General features: G+C 41.6%; 2 protein-coding genes across 2 annotated transcripts; both read right to left on the bottom strand.

Moving 5' to 3' along the window:
- Positions 1 to 233: 233 nt before the first annotated feature.
- On the bottom strand, positions 234 to 1,262 carry LOC147493678 (uncharacterized). Its single transcript, XM_086567904.1, has one exon. It carries the CDS (start codon positions 1,260 to 1,262, stop codon positions 234 to 236), a length of 1,029 nt encoding a protein of 342 aa, XP_086424030.1.
- A 4,210-nt stretch (positions 1,263 to 5,472) lies between these two features.
- LOX6 (PLAT/LH2 domain-containing lipoxygenase family protein) lies at positions 5,473 to 16,474 on the bottom strand. Its single transcript, XM_086565033.1, has 9 exons — positions 15,757 to 16,474; positions 9,390 to 9,667; positions 9,045 to 9,282; positions 8,595 to 8,927; positions 8,377 to 8,462; positions 8,178 to 8,285; positions 7,743 to 8,041; positions 7,349 to 7,615; positions 5,473 to 6,396 (listed from the first exon to the last, which is right to left on the bottom strand). The coding sequence occupies exons 1-9, from the start codon at positions 16,157 to 16,159 to the stop codon at positions 5,637 to 5,639; spliced, it is 2,772 nt and encodes a 923-aa protein (XP_086421159.1). The 5' UTR covers positions 16,160 to 16,474; the 3' UTR covers positions 5,473 to 5,636.
- Positions 16,475 to 18,036: the final 1,562 nt, after the last annotated feature.

The raw sequence follows: 18,036 nt of genomic DNA, 5'->3' as shown, positions 1-18,036 counted from the left end.
GAGAATGGGGTCTCTTAGGTGGACGACCGAGGTGTGGTCCGATAGGCCCATAGTACATGATTCAGTTCATCTGCCCACACCCCCTTCTTATCTTCCAACTTTCTCTTGAGATTGTTCATGATAGTTTTGTTGGATGACTCCGCCTATCTGTTACCCTCGGGATTGTAAGGGGCTAAGAACCCCTGTTTCACCTTATAGGCTTGCAAGAAACCGGTCACCTTCGCTCTTGTGAACTAAGTCCCATTGTCTGCTATAATGGCATATGGCAGTCCAAACCTGCAAATAATATTCTCCCATAAGAACTTGACTATCTGCGTCTCCTTCACTTGTTGCAAGGGTACGACCTCAAGCCATTTCGTGAAATAATTAGTGGCTGCGAGCATGAACCTCCGTTTGCCACTAGCCATGGGTAGCGGTCCCACTATATCCATTGCCCACATAGCGAATGGCCATGGGCTTGAGATGTTATGTAATGGATCTGCGGGGGTGAAGATCGACTGGGAAAATCTTTGACATTTGCCACATCTCTTAGCAAACTCCACTGCATCCCTTTTCATATGGGGCCATAAATACTCCTGTGTCAGTAATCGATGTGTCGTAGTTCTTCCAGCTGAATGGCTCCCGCAGTCTCCCTCGTGTAATTCTGCCAGCACCTCATGTGATAACCACGGGCCTAAGCATTTTAACAGTGGTCCATTGAAGTTCTTTCGGTACAACTCTCCTTCCAGCAAAACGTATATCCGAGAAGTCTGTTCCCATCTTCTTTTTTCCTTCTTATCTGTCACTTCCTTTCCCACCAAAAAGCCCTTAATTGGCTCCATCCATCTCCCACTTTCTTCCGCGACCTGACAAATCTCTATTGCGTCCTCGGTGCTCGGTTTCTCCAACCTTCCCACTCGTATTGTTCTTTTTTCTGACCCGGGAATTGCGGCGGCTACATACACCAGGGCATCAACATGTCTGTTCTCTCCGCGACCCAAGTGAATGAACCTGAGCTTTGTGAATTTTGCAGATCGTTTGTGTAGCACATATAAATATCTTGCCATCCTGGGGCATCGGGCGGTGAACCCTCCATTCGCTTGACACACCACCAAATTTGAATCGGAATATACTGTTACTTCTTTCACTCCCAAGTCCTCGGCCATTCTCAATCCTGCTATCACCACTTCATATTCTGCTTCATTACTGGATGCCGCGAAGCCTAGTTTCATGGTTTGCTCTATTCTACCATTATCAGGTGTAACCAATACGTGCCGCTGCATGCATCTGTAGCCGATCCATCTCCAAATACCCTTCATCCATTCCTCTTATCTCACGGGTCTAAGAGGTCTGGTTCTCCCTCCCTTTCTGGTTCCATGACCATTTATTCTCCCCAAGTGGGGTCCTCTGCAGAAAACTCTACCAGAAATTTAGCCATCGCCTGCGCCTTTTTCACGGTTCTTATCTGATATTGTATCTCATAAGAACTCAGCATCACTGCCCATTTCAACATTCTACCAGATTTTTCTGCCTTCAATGCTTGCCTCAGAGGCAAATTCGTTACCACCACTACCACAGGTGCCTCAAAGTAGGGTTTTAGCTTCAAGGTTGAGAAAACTAACGCCAAGGCATACCTTTCAATTCTACTATACCGTGTTTCTGCGTCCAGTAATGTCTTGCTCTGAAAGTACACCGACTTCTCCACCTTGTCTACAACTTGGACTAGAACTGAGCTAACTGCATATTCCGTGGCCCCCAAATACAAATACATCCCCCGTCTCTAGCCATGAGAACAAAGGCGCTTTGCCCAAATATCTTTTCAATTCCTGAAATGCCTCCTCACACTTCGTGGTCCACACGAAATCCGGTGTGCTTCTTAACAACCTGTATAGCGGTCTACATTTATCGGATGACTTGGAAATGAATCTATTTAAAGTCGCGACCCTTCCTGCTAGCCGCTGTACTTCCTTTACATTCTACGGAGATGACATCTCCACCAAGGACCTTATTTGCTCGGGGTTAGCCTTGATTCCCCTGTGAGTAATGATATAACCCAAAAACTTTCCCGTAGTCACCCCGAATGTGCACTTTTCAGGGTTCAGCTTCAAGTTGTATCTCCGTAGTATCCCGAAGGTCTCTCTCAAACCCTCTATATGCTCCTCCTCCGACATACTTTTTTCCACCATGTCATCTATATAGATCTTAATCCCTTTCCGAATCTTGCCTTCGAACATTTTCTCGCCAAACTGCTGGAAGGTAGCCCCCGCATTTTTCAAACCAAACGACATCCTAGTATAGTAGTATGTATCGCCTTCCACCACAAATGCTATCTTTTCCTGATCTGGCCCATACATTGCGACCTGATTGTACCCCATCGATGCATCCATGAAGGAAAATATCTTGAATCCTGTCATCCTATCCACCAACTCATCTACTCGCGGCATGGGATAACTGTCCTTCGGGCATTCAAGATTTACATTAGTAAAATCCACGCACATACGAACCTTTCCATTCTTTTTCAATACTGCAACTATGTTAGACAACCAGTCTGTGAACTCAACCTCTCGGATTATTCCCGCCCCTTTCAACCTCACGACTTCTTCACGGATTCCCTCGGCATATTTAGGCCGAATGCCGCGCATCCTTTGCCTCACGGGTTTAGCATTTTCTTTCATATGTAATTGATGACAAGCGAATTCAGGGTCCAACCCAGTAACCTCCTCTATTGTCCAAGGAAAGACACCTTTATTTTCAGACAAGAACTGTATCAACTTACCCCTCCACTCTTCTGGCAAACTAGATCCTATCGACATGAACTTCTCTTCTTCCCCTCTTCCGATGTCTCCGCCTCCCCCTCTACCGAGGCGCACTGTAATTGCTATGCCTGCCTCTTCCTAGGATTGAAAGTCTCTCCTTCTGGTCCGCGGATCAACCGCTTCACTGTTCCCCGATGACTGTTCTTGGCAGTTACCTGATCACCGTAGACCTCGTACATGCCGGTAGGTGTGGGAAATCGTATTACTTGATAATACGTTGATGGGATCACCTTTATCTCGTGAATCCACCGCCTTCTTAAAATTGCATTATATTGTGAAGCAGAGTCTACCACCATGAATCGGGCAAAAACTGTCACTGGTCCAGTTGTCACGGGCAATAAGAGTTCCCCCATGGGCTCTGTCATACTCCCATTGAATCCATACAAATTGGTTAGCGAAGGACGCAGCTGCTTAGGATCGACTCCCATTTCCTCCAAAGCACCTATGTAATTTCCCATTGCGACTGTAATAACTAGCGCATCTTCATGTGGTGAGTCCACTGCCCTGAGGTCTGCGCTACTAAATACAATTCTGTCCTTTTCCGCTGCCGTCACTTCCTTTTGTCACGGTCTATCCATTCTCTCATTGATTTGCTGGATACTCGCGGTTCGCCTTATCTTGTCTCTATGAGCGTTATGACTCAGAACCTCACCGCTGTAAATCACATTGATGGTTCCTAGTATTCTTCCCTGAGGCGGCATGCGCTCCTCATTTTGGGCGCCTCTCACAAACTCTCTCATCCTCCTTTTCTCCACCATCCTCTGAACCAACTATTTTAGTGCATAACAGTCATTCGTCTCATGATTCTGTATTTGATGATATGCGCAGAAGGGCTTTTCTGGTATCTCTATTGGCGTACTTCGCGGACCTTCATACCCCGGCAGATTTTTGATTAGGGGCAAGATCTCACTCAGTGGCTTATTCAGCGGAGTCTGTTCCATCTCGCGGTATGACTTCCTCTCCCTGTGATCCCTTCAGGCGCCTTCCTGGCTTCCTTTTGCCCGTGCTCAGTATCCGCGGTATCCCCCACTTTCTTTTTCTGATGTCTCCACCCTCCGGTGTTCCCGTTCCTTCTCCAAAGACAACACTGCCTTCCCTGATCTCTTGGAATCCTTCTGCATGGTATCTTCATATCTTATATACTTTTCCACTCGCGGATACAGCTCGTGTAAAGTCACGATCTCATTCTTTGCCACGGACTGGTGCACTCCTGTCCCCGGATGTAAGCCTCTCTCAAATGCTATCACCGCTGTCCTCTCATCCAGATTCTCAACTTTCGATTAATCTCGCTTGAACCAAAGACGAAACTCCTAAGCGATTCCGGATCTTTGTCGCACGTTGAATAAAGCCGTGATATCTACCACCCACTTCTTATGATGTATGAAGTGATCTATGAATGCCTGCTCCAACTCCTGGAAATTTTTGATGCTCCCCGCTGGTAATCTGTAGTACCAATCCGATGCCCCTCCTTTAAGGCTAGCCGGGAACATCATACACCGCAGACCATCATAACGAGCCTCCTGCCAAAGTGGCATCTGTTGCCGAAAATGATGGATGTGATCCGCTGGATCTCTTTTGCCATCGTACCTCTCGAACCTTGGCTAAGCGAACCGCTTTGGGACCTCTGAAGCCCATATGTCATCTGCTAATGGGTTGCGATTCAACCCGGCCACCACCGACTGGCCCGCTCCTCTGTGCTCCTTCGCCTGCCCGGTTCGCCTCCCTATCATTGTCTATCATTTCCTGAACTTACTCTATTGTCAAGCCAACTACCAGGTTTTCCACAAGATTTAGCCCGGGCTCCTCATCTTCAGATCCCTTATCTTTAGACCCCTCACTTACTTCGCCGGCCTCTTCCTCCGCCTTCTCTTTCTCTCTTCTCAGCTCATCGTTCTCCTATCTCAGCCTCTCAATCTCTTCTCGCATCAGTCGTGTTTCTTCCGCTACTCGCCCCTCTTCTCGTTCTTCCCCCTCATCAATCACTGCCTCTGGCATTGGCTCCTGAACCACCACCTTCTTTGGCCTACCCGCTGCTCTCTTTGGTGTCATTTCTAACTTGCTTTTATCTCTCCCCACATACAGCGCCAAATGTATGAACCCTAAATATCTCAACTAAACAATCTCTCTTTTTTCTCTCTTCCTCACTGTTCCCTTCTTTCTTTCACTCCAGCGGCCTCTTTTTCTCTCCCCCTCCTCTTCTTTTTATATCTCCCCCTCTCTATCTGGACCGTCTATCTGTCTTGTTATCCCATGTCTCTCCTTCTTACCATACGCATGCCACGTCTGCAGTCTAGAGTTCTGCGGTCCTGATTCCCTACTCCTCCCTTTTCTTCGTTATATTGCATCATATCCACTGTACCGCTGAATTAGTCCAACTTCCAACATTATGCCACTACACCACCAATCATATTAGACCACCTACCACTTGCACAGGAGCTTTATATGTGTAGATCTGTCTCTCTTTTTTTTTTTGATAATAAAAATGTGTAGAGCTGTAGATCCTTCTCAACCTTTCCTTTTACACAAGACAAGGACTAGACCCATAACACATTTTAACTAGTGGTTTCATTCGAGAAAAGTAGGGTCATGAAAAATTGGTGGTTCATGAAAAAGTGGTGGTTGCCAAATGCGAAATCAGACCGAAGGAATATTGCAAACTGGCGAAATACAAATCACAAAGCTTTAACACCTTTTTCATTATTACGTCTCATGAACTTGGGTTCAGGCATGGATTTTAACAAAACTAGATAAAAGCAGACCTTGGATGAATTTATACAAGACAGAACAATTTAAATATGGGAAAGATCTTGTTCGGAAATGAACGAGCCTTCCGTGTAGCAATCAAATAGAAATACTATTTGGGATCCCACGGCCAGTTACCCCAGGTTCAGAAGTAGGAAGCAGCAATTCATATGGAGGAACACCTGCTCCGCTTCTGTTCTTGAGACCTATATCTTTGTTCCTCTCGTTTATAATTTCATCTATCTTCTCTAATTTAGAAGAGAACTTCCCGGACAGTCTCAAAATTTCTGTATCATCGATCCAATGGTTATGCAAGTGGTGCTGCTGACCCAAGTACTCTTCATCAGGGGAGTGTGTTGACAAAGTATCTTGAACTGCCATTACTTTGGTGGCTTGGAGTTGGGTAGGTAATGAAGATAGAAAAGCAGTCTGGGGTTCTCGAAGGAACTCATCGTACGCAGGTTCATGTTCTTGGGGTATGAGTTTCCTCAGATGAGTAGGGCGGTTAGGTACATACCCTCCGAAGGGGTACTGACCGAAGTTTATGGCTGCATGCTGCCCTGATGCTATCCAAACCATTGTGGTTAGGATACCAGATAAATCTTTCTTGGTTTGCAGTTTAGGCCACCATGTCTCATTCTGTTTATCGTAGTGACCTTTGTTCTTGATCTCATCCCACCAAGCTTGGAGCTCCACATCGGAGGAGACGCTGTTGTGTTCCAAATAGAAATGTGCAACGTAGGCTTCGACCCAATCTTTAATTGCAGACCATACCAGAAGCCCATCAGCAGCATAAGGATAGTCCTCAATCAGTAGTCTCACACCACCAGGCATTGAAGAATCCTCTACTCCGACGCCCCTGAAATTTAAAGTAAAAAGTTTTAATATATTATGGGGATTCTACCAAGAATAAGAACAGATGTAAGAATAAAGTAGGAAGCACTGAGACTGCCCTAGTCACCTAGTGTACATTAGCTAGACTAACACAACAACAAATAAAACACTTATAATTAATTTATCTGAAAGCTGTGAGTTCCTACTAATTTAAGTTTATCGCAATAATGAAATTAAGAATACCAAGTTAGGGTGGGATACGTTGGCAAATCACCCCTCCTAAAAAAAAGTAGAACACATGAGGGAGATCCGAAATTGAGAGGTGAAACAGAAGTTAAAGTCAAAGGAGATGTGAATTACATATACAAGACAACTTTATGGTATTTGTTGTCATTGTAAACGGGATTCATAGCTTCATTTGAGGTTGGCCTTTGATTTCCAAAATGGTGCATGTTATAGAATAATTTTCTGTCTTGCACTTTTGCTTTATATTCTGTTAAACGCTTGGGCTATGTTTGAAGTTCAATGGGAGAGGATAACAAGAAATAACTGAACAGGTATAGTATAGAGTTCCCACATGTGCATTAAAGAGAGGCGTAACAATGTTCATAGAAATCATGAATCCTATCCTGTTGGCAACAAAATCCCAAACCTGAAAAGGATTGATTCTGCACTCGCGAATATGCCCCTATGGATCCCAAAGTACTGCAAGTTGGATAATGTAAGCTTTTTCTTACTCTTCCCCGCTTCACTATTATCCTTGTTAACTTTTAACGATGCCCTTTAAACCTGAGGTCATTGTTTACAGTGGTGGAAACACCTCTCGTTACACAGGTGTAACATTGCATACGACCCTCCCCAGACTCCACACTAGTGGGAGCCTCGTGCATTGGACTAGCCATACAGTGGCACTGGTCGCACTAGGAAAGTCGTTTTCATAGGTATGAAGCCACTTTAGATTTGTATATAACCCTTACCTGCGAATCAGGTCTGCTGGCAGTGCTTCCATGTCGAATCTCCACATACTCTTATAAGCTGCTGAACTCAATTCCATGGCATACTTCCCTGGGCTGAAACATTCCTCAATTATTCCCCCTCCATTTATCAAATTCTGACGTGCCACCGCATTGATTTCTAATGTGTAACGCATATGTGGATGCAACAGCTTGTAAATGGGGTGCATTGCGCTAAGCTGCCGATGTGTGGCAATGATGTAAGGCTCCATGCAAGCATGAGTCCTTAACCTGATTAGCTCCAAACATCATGTTATTAGAGTTGTAATAAACGATTATTTAAACATAACATTAATTTATTTAAGTGTCATGTGGAACTATATACAATGCAATCAACGCTTAAACTTTGAGTGCATACCAGTGGTTCACTAGTTGATGGACACCCGCATCATTTGAACATACATGAGCCTTGGCCAGCTTCCAAATCCAGTACTTCGTCGCATCATGTCCGTGGGTATAAACACGCTTATTTATAGATGATGAAGGCGTAGGAGGAACAGAGAGCTCAATTGCGATTGGATGCAAAACGCCTTTGTTGTAGAAAAACACAGTCCTAGAAGCATATGATTTCCTTCCAGGCAATGAGTTTATTTTCTTAATGAACGGTAAGAGCAGATCATGGAAGTCAAGGATAAACAGTCTGTTATTCTCAATTGCCTGCATCATCGACCACACCAAAGATAATATTATAAATTAAGTTTTATGCTTTTGATAATTGAAAACATTTGGATTTAACAGATCTCCACATATATGAAACTTCAATCTGTATTCCTAGACACAAATGAAAGTGCACCTCATCAACACTCATTCCATCCAGTTCTTCATCTATCAATTCTTTTGTAATTAATGACTCCGGAGGGCCATAATCCGCCGGATCTAATTTACTGATAATTGGAAATTCCTGCGAAATATTTTGTTACTTAATTAGACCTATATCAACATGTGGATAGAAAAGTTATATTGGAGAAAGGCGTGAATACATAAAATGATACCTTCAATGCTTCAATATTTACTGGATTGACCCCCGCCAAAGTCTGTCGTGCAAATTCATTGTCACGCAACCATGAAAACCTATCTCCTGGAAGCAAAAACAACAACTACTAAGGTCTTACAAATAGATTTGTGCAACTTAAACTTGACCATGAAATATGAAGCTTGGATATGGGTGTGAGATCAATCCTTCAGTGAGAGAACATGAACTAGTACATACTCAAAACAATGGCTGGAACATCGTACTTCAACAACCTTTCACCAGCTCTCATGACCTTTTTTATCAGCGTGGTCAGTAGCAAACTCCCAAACAAGTCTTTCTGATTTTCCGCCGTGAGAAGAACGCCATCATTGTACAATTTATCAATGTCAGTGAAGCAATTGAAGGGAATCTCTGAGCTTGACAAGGTTGCAGCCAGAGATGGTAACAAATTGTGGAACAGGGATTTAAGGCGTCCAGCAGAAAAAATTGCTTGTTTGACTTCTTCAAATGTTTCATCCCGAGGGACATACACTGGATCTGGCTTTTCAATTCTACTTTCGGTGCAAGGGTCTGTAAAATCCAACGAAGATCAGAGACAATGAGGTAACTTCAGACTATAAATATATTAATCCGTTCAAGATTTTAACATAACTACACTACATATATAACAGGGAATATTTATTAAACCTGATTTAGTAGGAGGTCGGCCAGTACGACAACGCCGAGGATAAGGCATTTCCTCACCAGCCAAAACCGGCCTAGCAAGGTCATCATCTTTGTCTGGATTACCCAAGTCGTTATAAGGAGCATAATCATAAATTCTATCAAATTCCTTCCTCTCGCCTTTTCCATTCCCTCGATTGCTCAGTAAGTCTTCACGTCGAAGATCCTTGATACCAGCTGGTGTTTGTGACGGCAAATAAGCCTATTAAGGGGTAGTAGCAAGACATATCAACCAATAATAAAATGTGAGTCATTCTGCCCAATGTAGATGGATGGAAAAATACAATGATATGACGAAGAATTATCCACCTTGTTTTTGAAGATAATTCTGCTTTCAGGATTATCATCACGTGAATGGATCCATGAGTTGGCAGGGAAGAAGATGGGGCCTTCATTAAAACCATGGACCACAATTTCCATCAAGTAGAACTCTTTGCTCTGTAGATTAGTGATGAGAACAGCCCCAGGGCAGCCAAAATCAGATGGAACCCTGAAATTGGTGGCATACTCGGCAATATAAGTATTGTCCGACTGCTTTGGCAACCAACCCCGTACTGAAGAGTCTATGGTTTTACCTGAATTGGTTGCTGTGGAACAAAAAAACAAAGAACCTCAGAAGTACAAACAACAAACTAAAAAATAAATACAAAAATATAAAAATATAAAAAATAAAGAACAACAATTATTGCAGTGAAGGGGCAGGGGTAACGTCCGAATGTAAATACTTTTATCAAACCGATAGAATTAAACTTGAAGCAAGCCATAGAGAGTAGCAAATCAAGGACAATACCTATCAAAAGTAAACGGAAAAGGAACTATCATATAAAACCAGCAAACAACTTTTTCTTTTTCTTTCTTAGAAGTTCGAAGCAACACAAGCATTATCCAATAAAAAGGAGTTAAGCTACCTAACATTAAAGAAAACACAAAGGAACCTGAATAAGTTATCATGTCGTTAATCATAATTGTCATGTTGGTAATCATAAGCAATCCCACATTTTTATCTTGAAGCCATAAAATTTAACTATCATGACATTGTACAGAGATTTATCTAAGTAGAACAGTGTAAATACCACCAATTGACAAGAAAAGTTTGAATCTCATTGTCTGTGCTCTACAAATAACTCAGTGCTATTGTTTCATTTCAGTATTAAGTTTGAAAAACCATTCTCCGGTTTCACTGTTATCGTAATAGGAGGTTTCCAAAATTTAGGAACAGTCACAATCTGTAAACTTTAGAGCAGAACTTAATCCGAAATGAAAAAAACATTAGATGCTTTGGAGCGTGCAAGTTCAACTAACCTTATTGTTAACAATTCTAGTGTTGTACATCGAACAATACGGAACAACGTTATCCACAACAAATAGATCAATCCTACACAAAGATCGATCATTCTTACTAAACAAGACTTCAACACCTTCCAAGTAATATCCCAACACTTCTCAATATCAAATAACAAGCATATAAAAATAAAATAATTAATGTAAAAGAAAAACAAACCACAAAACGAGATATATCGTGGTTCGGCAATTTGCCTACGCCTACACTGCGAGTTCCAAACTTTACTAGATGTCCAGAGTAACAGATTACAAGATCTCTCAATTCACTCACAAAGAATGAACACTCAACTCACTAAGAATTGCTCTTTTACAATCTCTCACTTTTTTGGTTTTGGTTAGTTTAAGTTTTTACAGAAAAAACTTATATTTATACTGTTTCTGAAAACTTCCGAAAACAATCGAATTTGTGCTGAAAAACGGTGGAGCACGGGCGCGCCCTTGGCCAGGCAAAAGTCAAGCGCGGGTGCGCCTAAAGTACTAGAAGTCGCCAAAGAGAGGAGCGCAAGTGCGCCCTTGTCCAGGCATACATAGGGGCGTGTGCGCCCCTAACACCAAAGAGAGAAAAAACGTCTTTTTTCACTACATTCTCCACCTCGGTGAGGTTTGAACACATAAAATCGAGCCGAATACATCCAACAAAAACACATCCATCCGAAACTCGCAGTCAACCGCCCCGAAGGGCCATGCCCACAAAAGGCTCTTTCAAGCATGTAGGATTTGGAGCAAGTCCAAACAGTGTTGGAACTTAACTCCAGTGACAACCTTTGTCAGCATATCAACATGATTGTCATGGGTGTCCACTTTCTCAAGTGCTACATCACCATCTTCAACGACATCTCGTATAAAGTGATAACGGACATCAATATACTTGGTCCGAGCATGATGAACCTGGTTCTTCGCCAAATGAATAGCACTTTGACTATCACAATACAAAGCAACACTGTTCTGCTCAATACCCATATCATCCAGAAGACCTTGAAGCCATAGTGTATCTTTCACTGCCTCTGCCACTGCCATATACTCTGCCTAAGTAGTAGATAGAGCAACTATATCCTGTAGCATAGACCTTCAACTAACCAGTGCACCATGCATCATAAACACATAACCAGTAGTCAATCGCGTCTATCTAGATCACTTGTATAATCTGAATCCACATATCCACTAACATAACAAGTGCCTCCACCATAAACTAATCCCATATCCAAGGTACCCTTCAAGTACCTCAATACCCATTTCACTGCTTCCCAATGATGCTTCCCAGGATTTGCCATATACCTGCTTACAACACTAACTGCCTGTGAAATGTCTGGGCATATGCACACCATAGCATACATCAAACTGCCCACGACATTTACATAAGGAACATGAGCTATATGCTTTTGTTCCTCCACCGAACTAGGAGAGAACTTAGCTAAAAGCCTAAAATGGCCACCTAAAGGTGTAGAAACCGACTTTGTATTCTCCATACCAAAACGAGAAATTACTTTATGAAGGTATTTCTTCTGAAATACAACTATCCATCACTTCTTCCTATCTCTGTCAATCTCCATGCCCAATATCTTATTGGCTCTACCTAAGTCTTTCATCTTAAACTCAGAGCTAAGTTGAGATTTTAACTTGTCTATCTCCACCATGCTTTTGGAAGCAATAAACATGTCATCCACATAAAACAGGAGATAGATGAAGTCATTACCACGAAGCCTACAAAAATAAACACAACAGTCAGACTTACTTCGGGTGTACTCATGTTGTATCATGAATGTGTCAAAACGCTTGTACCATTGCCTTGGCGATTGCTTTAAACCATACAGTGACCGATTCAACTTGCACACATGATCTTCTTTCTTAGTAACAACAAAACCTTCAGGTTGTCTCATATAGATCTCTTTCTCCAAGTCCCCATACAAGAAAGCAGTTTTCACATCAAGTTGCTCTAACTCCAAGTCGAAGTAAGCAACTAAACTCAATAACACACGAATGGAAGTATGTTTGACCACCGGGGAAAATACCTCATTGTAGTCGACTCCTTCCTTCTATGAGAAACACTTTGCTACCACTCATGCCTTGTACCCAATACTGTCAGACTCAGGAAAGACCTCTTTCTTTATGAACACCCATTTACTGCCAATAGTCTTTTTACCCTTTGGCAATAAAACTAGGTCCCATGTGTGATTTTTATCAAGAGATTTCATCTCTTCTTGCATAGCAACCAACCAATCTTTGTAAAGAACATCTCTAACAGCTTCATTGAAGCTATTTGGCTCATCATCTTCAATATTTAGTGCATATGCCACTAAATCCACCTGACCATAGTATTTCACCGGTTTTTCGTGCTCATACTTGTGCACTTCTTTAACTTGTCTCTTTGGCTTAGGGTCAACTACTACAAGTTGCGGATGCTCATGCTCTTCTTCCTGTTGTTGCGTGATTCCATGATCTGGTACCTCATCATAAACCAACTAGTCATCTGCTGCATCGATCGCAACTTAAGCTCGGTAAAGCGAACCGATGGACTTCACCATTCCCTGACTCTTTTCGGCTTGCTTGAAGATAATACTTTAGTCTCATCAAAGGTAACATCTCTGGCGACCCGGGGACGCGTGGTCTTCTAGACAACACAATTTATATCCCTTTACCCCATTTGCGAAGCCTAAGAATATAACTTTCTTAGCTCTAGGATCTAGCTTACTCTCCCTCACATGGTAGTAAGCAGTCGATCCAAACACTCACAAAATACTATAATCAGCTGGGTTACCTCACATAGTAGTAAGCAGTCGATCCAAACACTCGCAAAATACTATAATTAGCTGGGTTACCTTACCACATAAGGTGTCTTGCAATCTATAGCTAGAACTGGTGACCTATTGTACAGGTAACACGCCATGGACACCGTGATCACCTTGATACTCTTTTGCCTGGGGACCGGCATTAGACAACAAACATCTCGCTCTTTCAAGCAAAGTTATATTCATCCTCTCTGCCATTCCATTTTGCTGAAGCGTGCCTTTGACTGTCCAGTGTCTGACAATTCCCTGTTGTGCACAAAACTCTTGGAAAGGCTCATATATATACTCTGTACCATTGTCAGACTTTAGTGTCTTGACCTTCCTATCTGTGCGATTCTCAACCCTTGCCTTCCACTTCATCTTTCATTTTCATCATATACACCCACACATAACGAGTATGATCATTAATGAATGAGACATAATAACGGTTACCTCCTTTTGAAGCCACTCTAGAGGGTCCCCAAACATCCGTATGCACATAATCAAGAATGCCTGTTGTCGTGTGCTTGCTTGAACTGAACTTGACTCTGCACTGCTTCCTATAGACGCAATGCTCATAGAACCCCATACTTGGCTTCTTCAAGTCCTTCAAGAACTCTCGCTTGCATAGCTCAGACAAACCCTTTTCACTCATATGCCCTAGTCGCATATGCCACATCTTAGTGCATTTAGAGTCATCACTACATGCAACCACTGCTACATCGCCTATCACCGCACTACCCATCAAAGTATACAAGGTTCCATGTCTTTGACCCTTCATAACAACTAAAGAGCCATTGACAATCTTTAGGACTCCACCTTCCCCCACAAACTTCTCGTCTTTGGAATTCAAGGTACCAAGAGAAATAAAATTTTTCTTTATCTCAGGAACATGTCTAACATCGGTTAAAGTCCTCACTACACCATCATGCATCTTGACCCGTATAATTTCAATTCCTACCGTCTTACAAACAACGTCATTACCCATCAAAACGGAACCACCATCAATGCTCTCATAAGAAGTAAACCACTTTCTATTTGGGCACATATGGTAGGAACATCCGGAATCAAGAATCCAGCTTTTGGCCATATAGTGTTATGTGGACACACAGAGACTCACATCGTCCCCTACAGAGCCTGAAGCAAAACTTGTCTTAACTTTAGCCTTACCTTTCTTCTTAGCATTGTACTTGTTATCTTTCTTCGGGTGAGGACAATTACTTGCGTAATGTCCATTTTCATCGCAATTATAGCACTTCACATGTATCAAAGGCTTCTTTGACTTGGACCTAGACTTCTCATTGCTTGTAGAAGCATTTTCATGCGACATTCCTCTTGCCACTAGCCCCTGTCCTGCATCAATGCTATTCTCTACACATGTCTTCTTCATCAACTCATAAGAAAGAAGTGCACTCTGAATTTTGTCAAGATCAACATCTTCTCTGTTCATAAATGTAGTCATTAGATGCTCATAACTTTCTGGCAAATAAAATATTAAACATGCTGCTTGATCCTCATCATCCATCTTCATACCAACATTCAAATAATCCGCTAGGCGTCGACGGAACTTATTAACGTGCTCTTGCATCGTTGAACCATCCACCATTATGTACCGATAAAGACGTTTCTTAAGGTACATCTTGTTCGTCATGCTCTTGGTCATATACATAGATTCTAGCTTGAGCAAAATACCGGCAGCGGTATTTTCTCCCATCACACTATACATGACCTTATTAGCAAGACACAACTGGATTGATGAACAAGCCTGTAGATCGAACTCTTCCCAATCATCATTACTCGTATTCGCAGCCTTTGAATTAATCCCCTTTAAAGCCTTGTGCAAACTTTGTTGGATGAGGATGTCTCTTACTTGGACTCTCCAAATCCCAAAGTTATTCTTCCTATTAAACTTTTCTACTTCAAACTTAGCAAGACACTTCAAATTAACGTTCACACTGCGAGTTCCAAGCTTACTAGATGCCCAGAGTAACAAACAGATTACAAGATCTCTCAATTCACTCACAAAGAAAACAATTAATGTAAAAGCGGCAAACTTCCGGCATACATGGTTTGGGCGCGCTAACACCAAAGAGAGAAAAAACGTCATGTTTTCCCATTGTTCTATTCACAACAGTAACCTATTGTGTACGAAGCAGTTCCTAGCTAGCCAAACAAGCGAGTTAAACTACCTAACACGAAAGCAAACACAAAGGAGCCAGAATTCCATTTCCATCAAACACAACAAATTTCGAACTCACAAATCAATGAATATGTGACTAAAAAAATATCCTACATTTCTATATGAAATCCATGAAATCTGTTTATCAAAGGACAGAAAGGAAAGGGACAAAGAAATCAACATTAGTGATAGAAATCCAAATTCAACATAATCAAATAAAAAACCAGAAAAAACAAGAAAAGAAAAGAAACAAAGGATCAAACAAAGAAAAAAACAAGAAAAGGGGGAAAACCATATAGCATCAAAGTCAACATGTTTAATTCAAAACCAATCAAATTTCTCTAAATTAGTAACAATAAGGAAAAACAAAGGGGAATTTAGCAAAAATAACCTGGATCAATCTCTTCACTAATCAACTTAATTAAGATGCCTTGTCCAATACCATTTATAAATGACTCCCATTTATACTTAATCTTTTCAGTCAACTTCTCCTTCATTTTATTCCTTATTGTCATCACAAGCTTCACATCTATTGCCTCTCCACCCTTCGACGTCAACGCCCCGTGACTGTCCTTCATTGGCACCTCTTTTGTCCCTACATTTTTATCTCCACTTCTGATCACAGCTCGAATTGAACTTACTCCAATTACTTGTGAGCTAAACTCCAGTTTATGATTCCTACTTCTGATCTTGGCACTCTTCCTAGTGCCAAATATTGCATCATTAAGAGATCTAGTAGAGGAAGGTGTTATGATCCCTGACTGCAACAGGTTTGTTGGTTGAGCTGAAAACATCTTACTGAAAATCAACCTTGAAGAATAAGTAACAGTACACCCGTAAAGAAATGTAAAAGAAGATTCAAAAAAGCACAGAAGCTAAGCTAGTTCAAAAGAAAACTAGCTAGAGACTAAAACATGAATGAAAGAAAGAAAAAAAGAAAGAAAGGTGTGCTTCTTGAAGATAGAAACACAGAAGAAGAAGGGTAATATAATATGAAGAAGAAGCTAGAAAAAGATATGTTGAGGTCTTAGTCATCTAGCAAAGAACTGAAGAAGACAGTAAGAGAGAGAGTGAGTGGGATTTACTTTTTTGTTTTGCTAAATAAACTTACGAATATATTCCTGCCTCTCTCCCCTATAATACATTGGTCTCCAAAAATGTTTAGCAAATATAGATTCAACGTGATTACGTGAACGTCACGTGTGCTTGTTTTTGCTTAGAAATCCCGTAAAGCCAACAAGTATCTATGTTATTTTGTCATTTTTTATGTACCTACCAAACTTCGGCTGCAACGACTTGGTATTATTTAGACTGCTAAAATTTGTCAGATTAAAGAATACGAAATACACTCGGATATAGTATTTATTGGTACCAGACAGTCCATACTCCATACTACCATGTGTCTAGTGCTGTCAAAACAGCCCTCAAGCCCTCCGCCCGACCCGCCCGACCCGGCCCATGGGCTGAAAAAGCCCTCAAAACAAAGCCACCACATGATTTGAGGGGTAGGTCCCGACCGACCTCAAACATATGAGGGGAGGGTAAGGGCCTGACTTTCAAATCTTAAGCCCGCCCACAACCCGACCCTATTAGGCCCTCATTCAGGGCCCATGATAAGCCCCTCATCTATAATTACCTATTTACCTTATTACCAATATTAAAATTTTGTTTTACTTAAAATACCCTTAGGGTTATAATATCTACCCTTTAGAAATTGGGTAAAGTTGTCATTGTACTTAATATAAAAAGTACTAAACAACAAACCCTATTTTCCCAACCCCTCATTTTCCCAGCCCCTCATTTTCACCATGGTTGCCGACAGGTTGAATCTCTCAAGATTAGTTTTCATTTTTTTTATACTTCAATTATTTTAATATCTAGTGAGAGATCGGGAAATGGTCTCTCTGTCACCTGTTGTTTTGTGTTAGATCTTCCACTTTTGTATTTCTTGGCGACTCAATTATTCATCTCTGACGTTCCTTTAGTTTGGGGGAGCAATAAATACAATTATATCTTTAGTTTGTACTTTAGATTTCCGCATCTTTCACTAAATCTTTCTAAACAAAATTCCATCTTTATAGGAAGTTATGTAACTGATTCTCCATGGCCAAAACTCTTTTGAAATCAGCTTTTTCCTTCACAATTTTCTCCATCTTCATTTCCCAGTGTCTCATCCTCGCTATCGACGGAAAACAAGACGTGTTCGGCCAACGTCTAAGCCCAACAAAACATGGGCTAAAGAAAGAGAAGCTAACTCATTTTAAAGTCTACTGGCATTGATTCTCCGGCGACGCATAGCAATAGCCCTTTGTTCCTTTTGTTTCTCGAGTTGCTCTTTGCTCAAATTTATTCTTTTTTATTGATTGAGACATACGAGTAAGTTCTCTCTGTCGAGCTCTTTCTTCATCACCATACTCTGTCTCCTTTGTCTATCACGAGCTCGCGCTTCGTTCTTTAAGCACTACCTTCTCAAGTTCGGTCAATTCTCTTTTCGTTTCCGCTTCCTCTTACACGCCTCTTTGTTCAACTCTTTGTTCATCGGTCATTCTCTCTCTCCGTTGTGCATCATGAGCTCTTCTTCTTTCTCGTACCATTGTCTTTCATCTTCGTCATTTCTGCTCTTCTTTGCCTATCTCTTGGTTTAGGAGGTCCTAAACCAACTTCGATATCG

Source organism: Coptis chinensis, chromosome 6 (assembly GCF_015680905.1).
Source record: "Coptis chinensis isolate HL-2020 chromosome 6, ASM1568090v1, whole genome shotgun sequence".
In the NCBI taxonomy this organism is placed as follows: Eukaryota; Viridiplantae; Streptophyta; class Magnoliopsida; order Ranunculales; family Ranunculaceae; genus Coptis; species Coptis chinensis.
The sequence above is the reverse complement of the archived record's forward strand: the minus strand, read 5'-3'. Positions and strand labels throughout refer to the sequence as shown.

Bases quoted from the DNA above. Each gene is read 5' to 3' on its own strand.
- LOX6 (XM_086565033.1), bottom strand. From the start codon at position 16,159: ATGTTTTCAGCTCAACCAACAAACCTGTTGCAGTCAGGGATCATAACA. The intron at 8,928-9,044 runs GTTTAATAAATA...TGGATTTTACAG, and splicing joins CCGACCTCCTACTAAATCAG to ACCCTTGCACCGAAAGTAGA. The intron at 8,286-8,376 runs GTATCATTTTAT...AATATTTCGCAG, and splicing joins TAAATATTGAAGCATTGAAG to GAATTTCCAATTATCAGTAA.
- LOC147493678 (XM_086567904.1), bottom strand. From the start codon at position 1,262: ATGCAGCGGCACGTATTGGTTACACCTGATAATGGTAGAATAGAGCAA.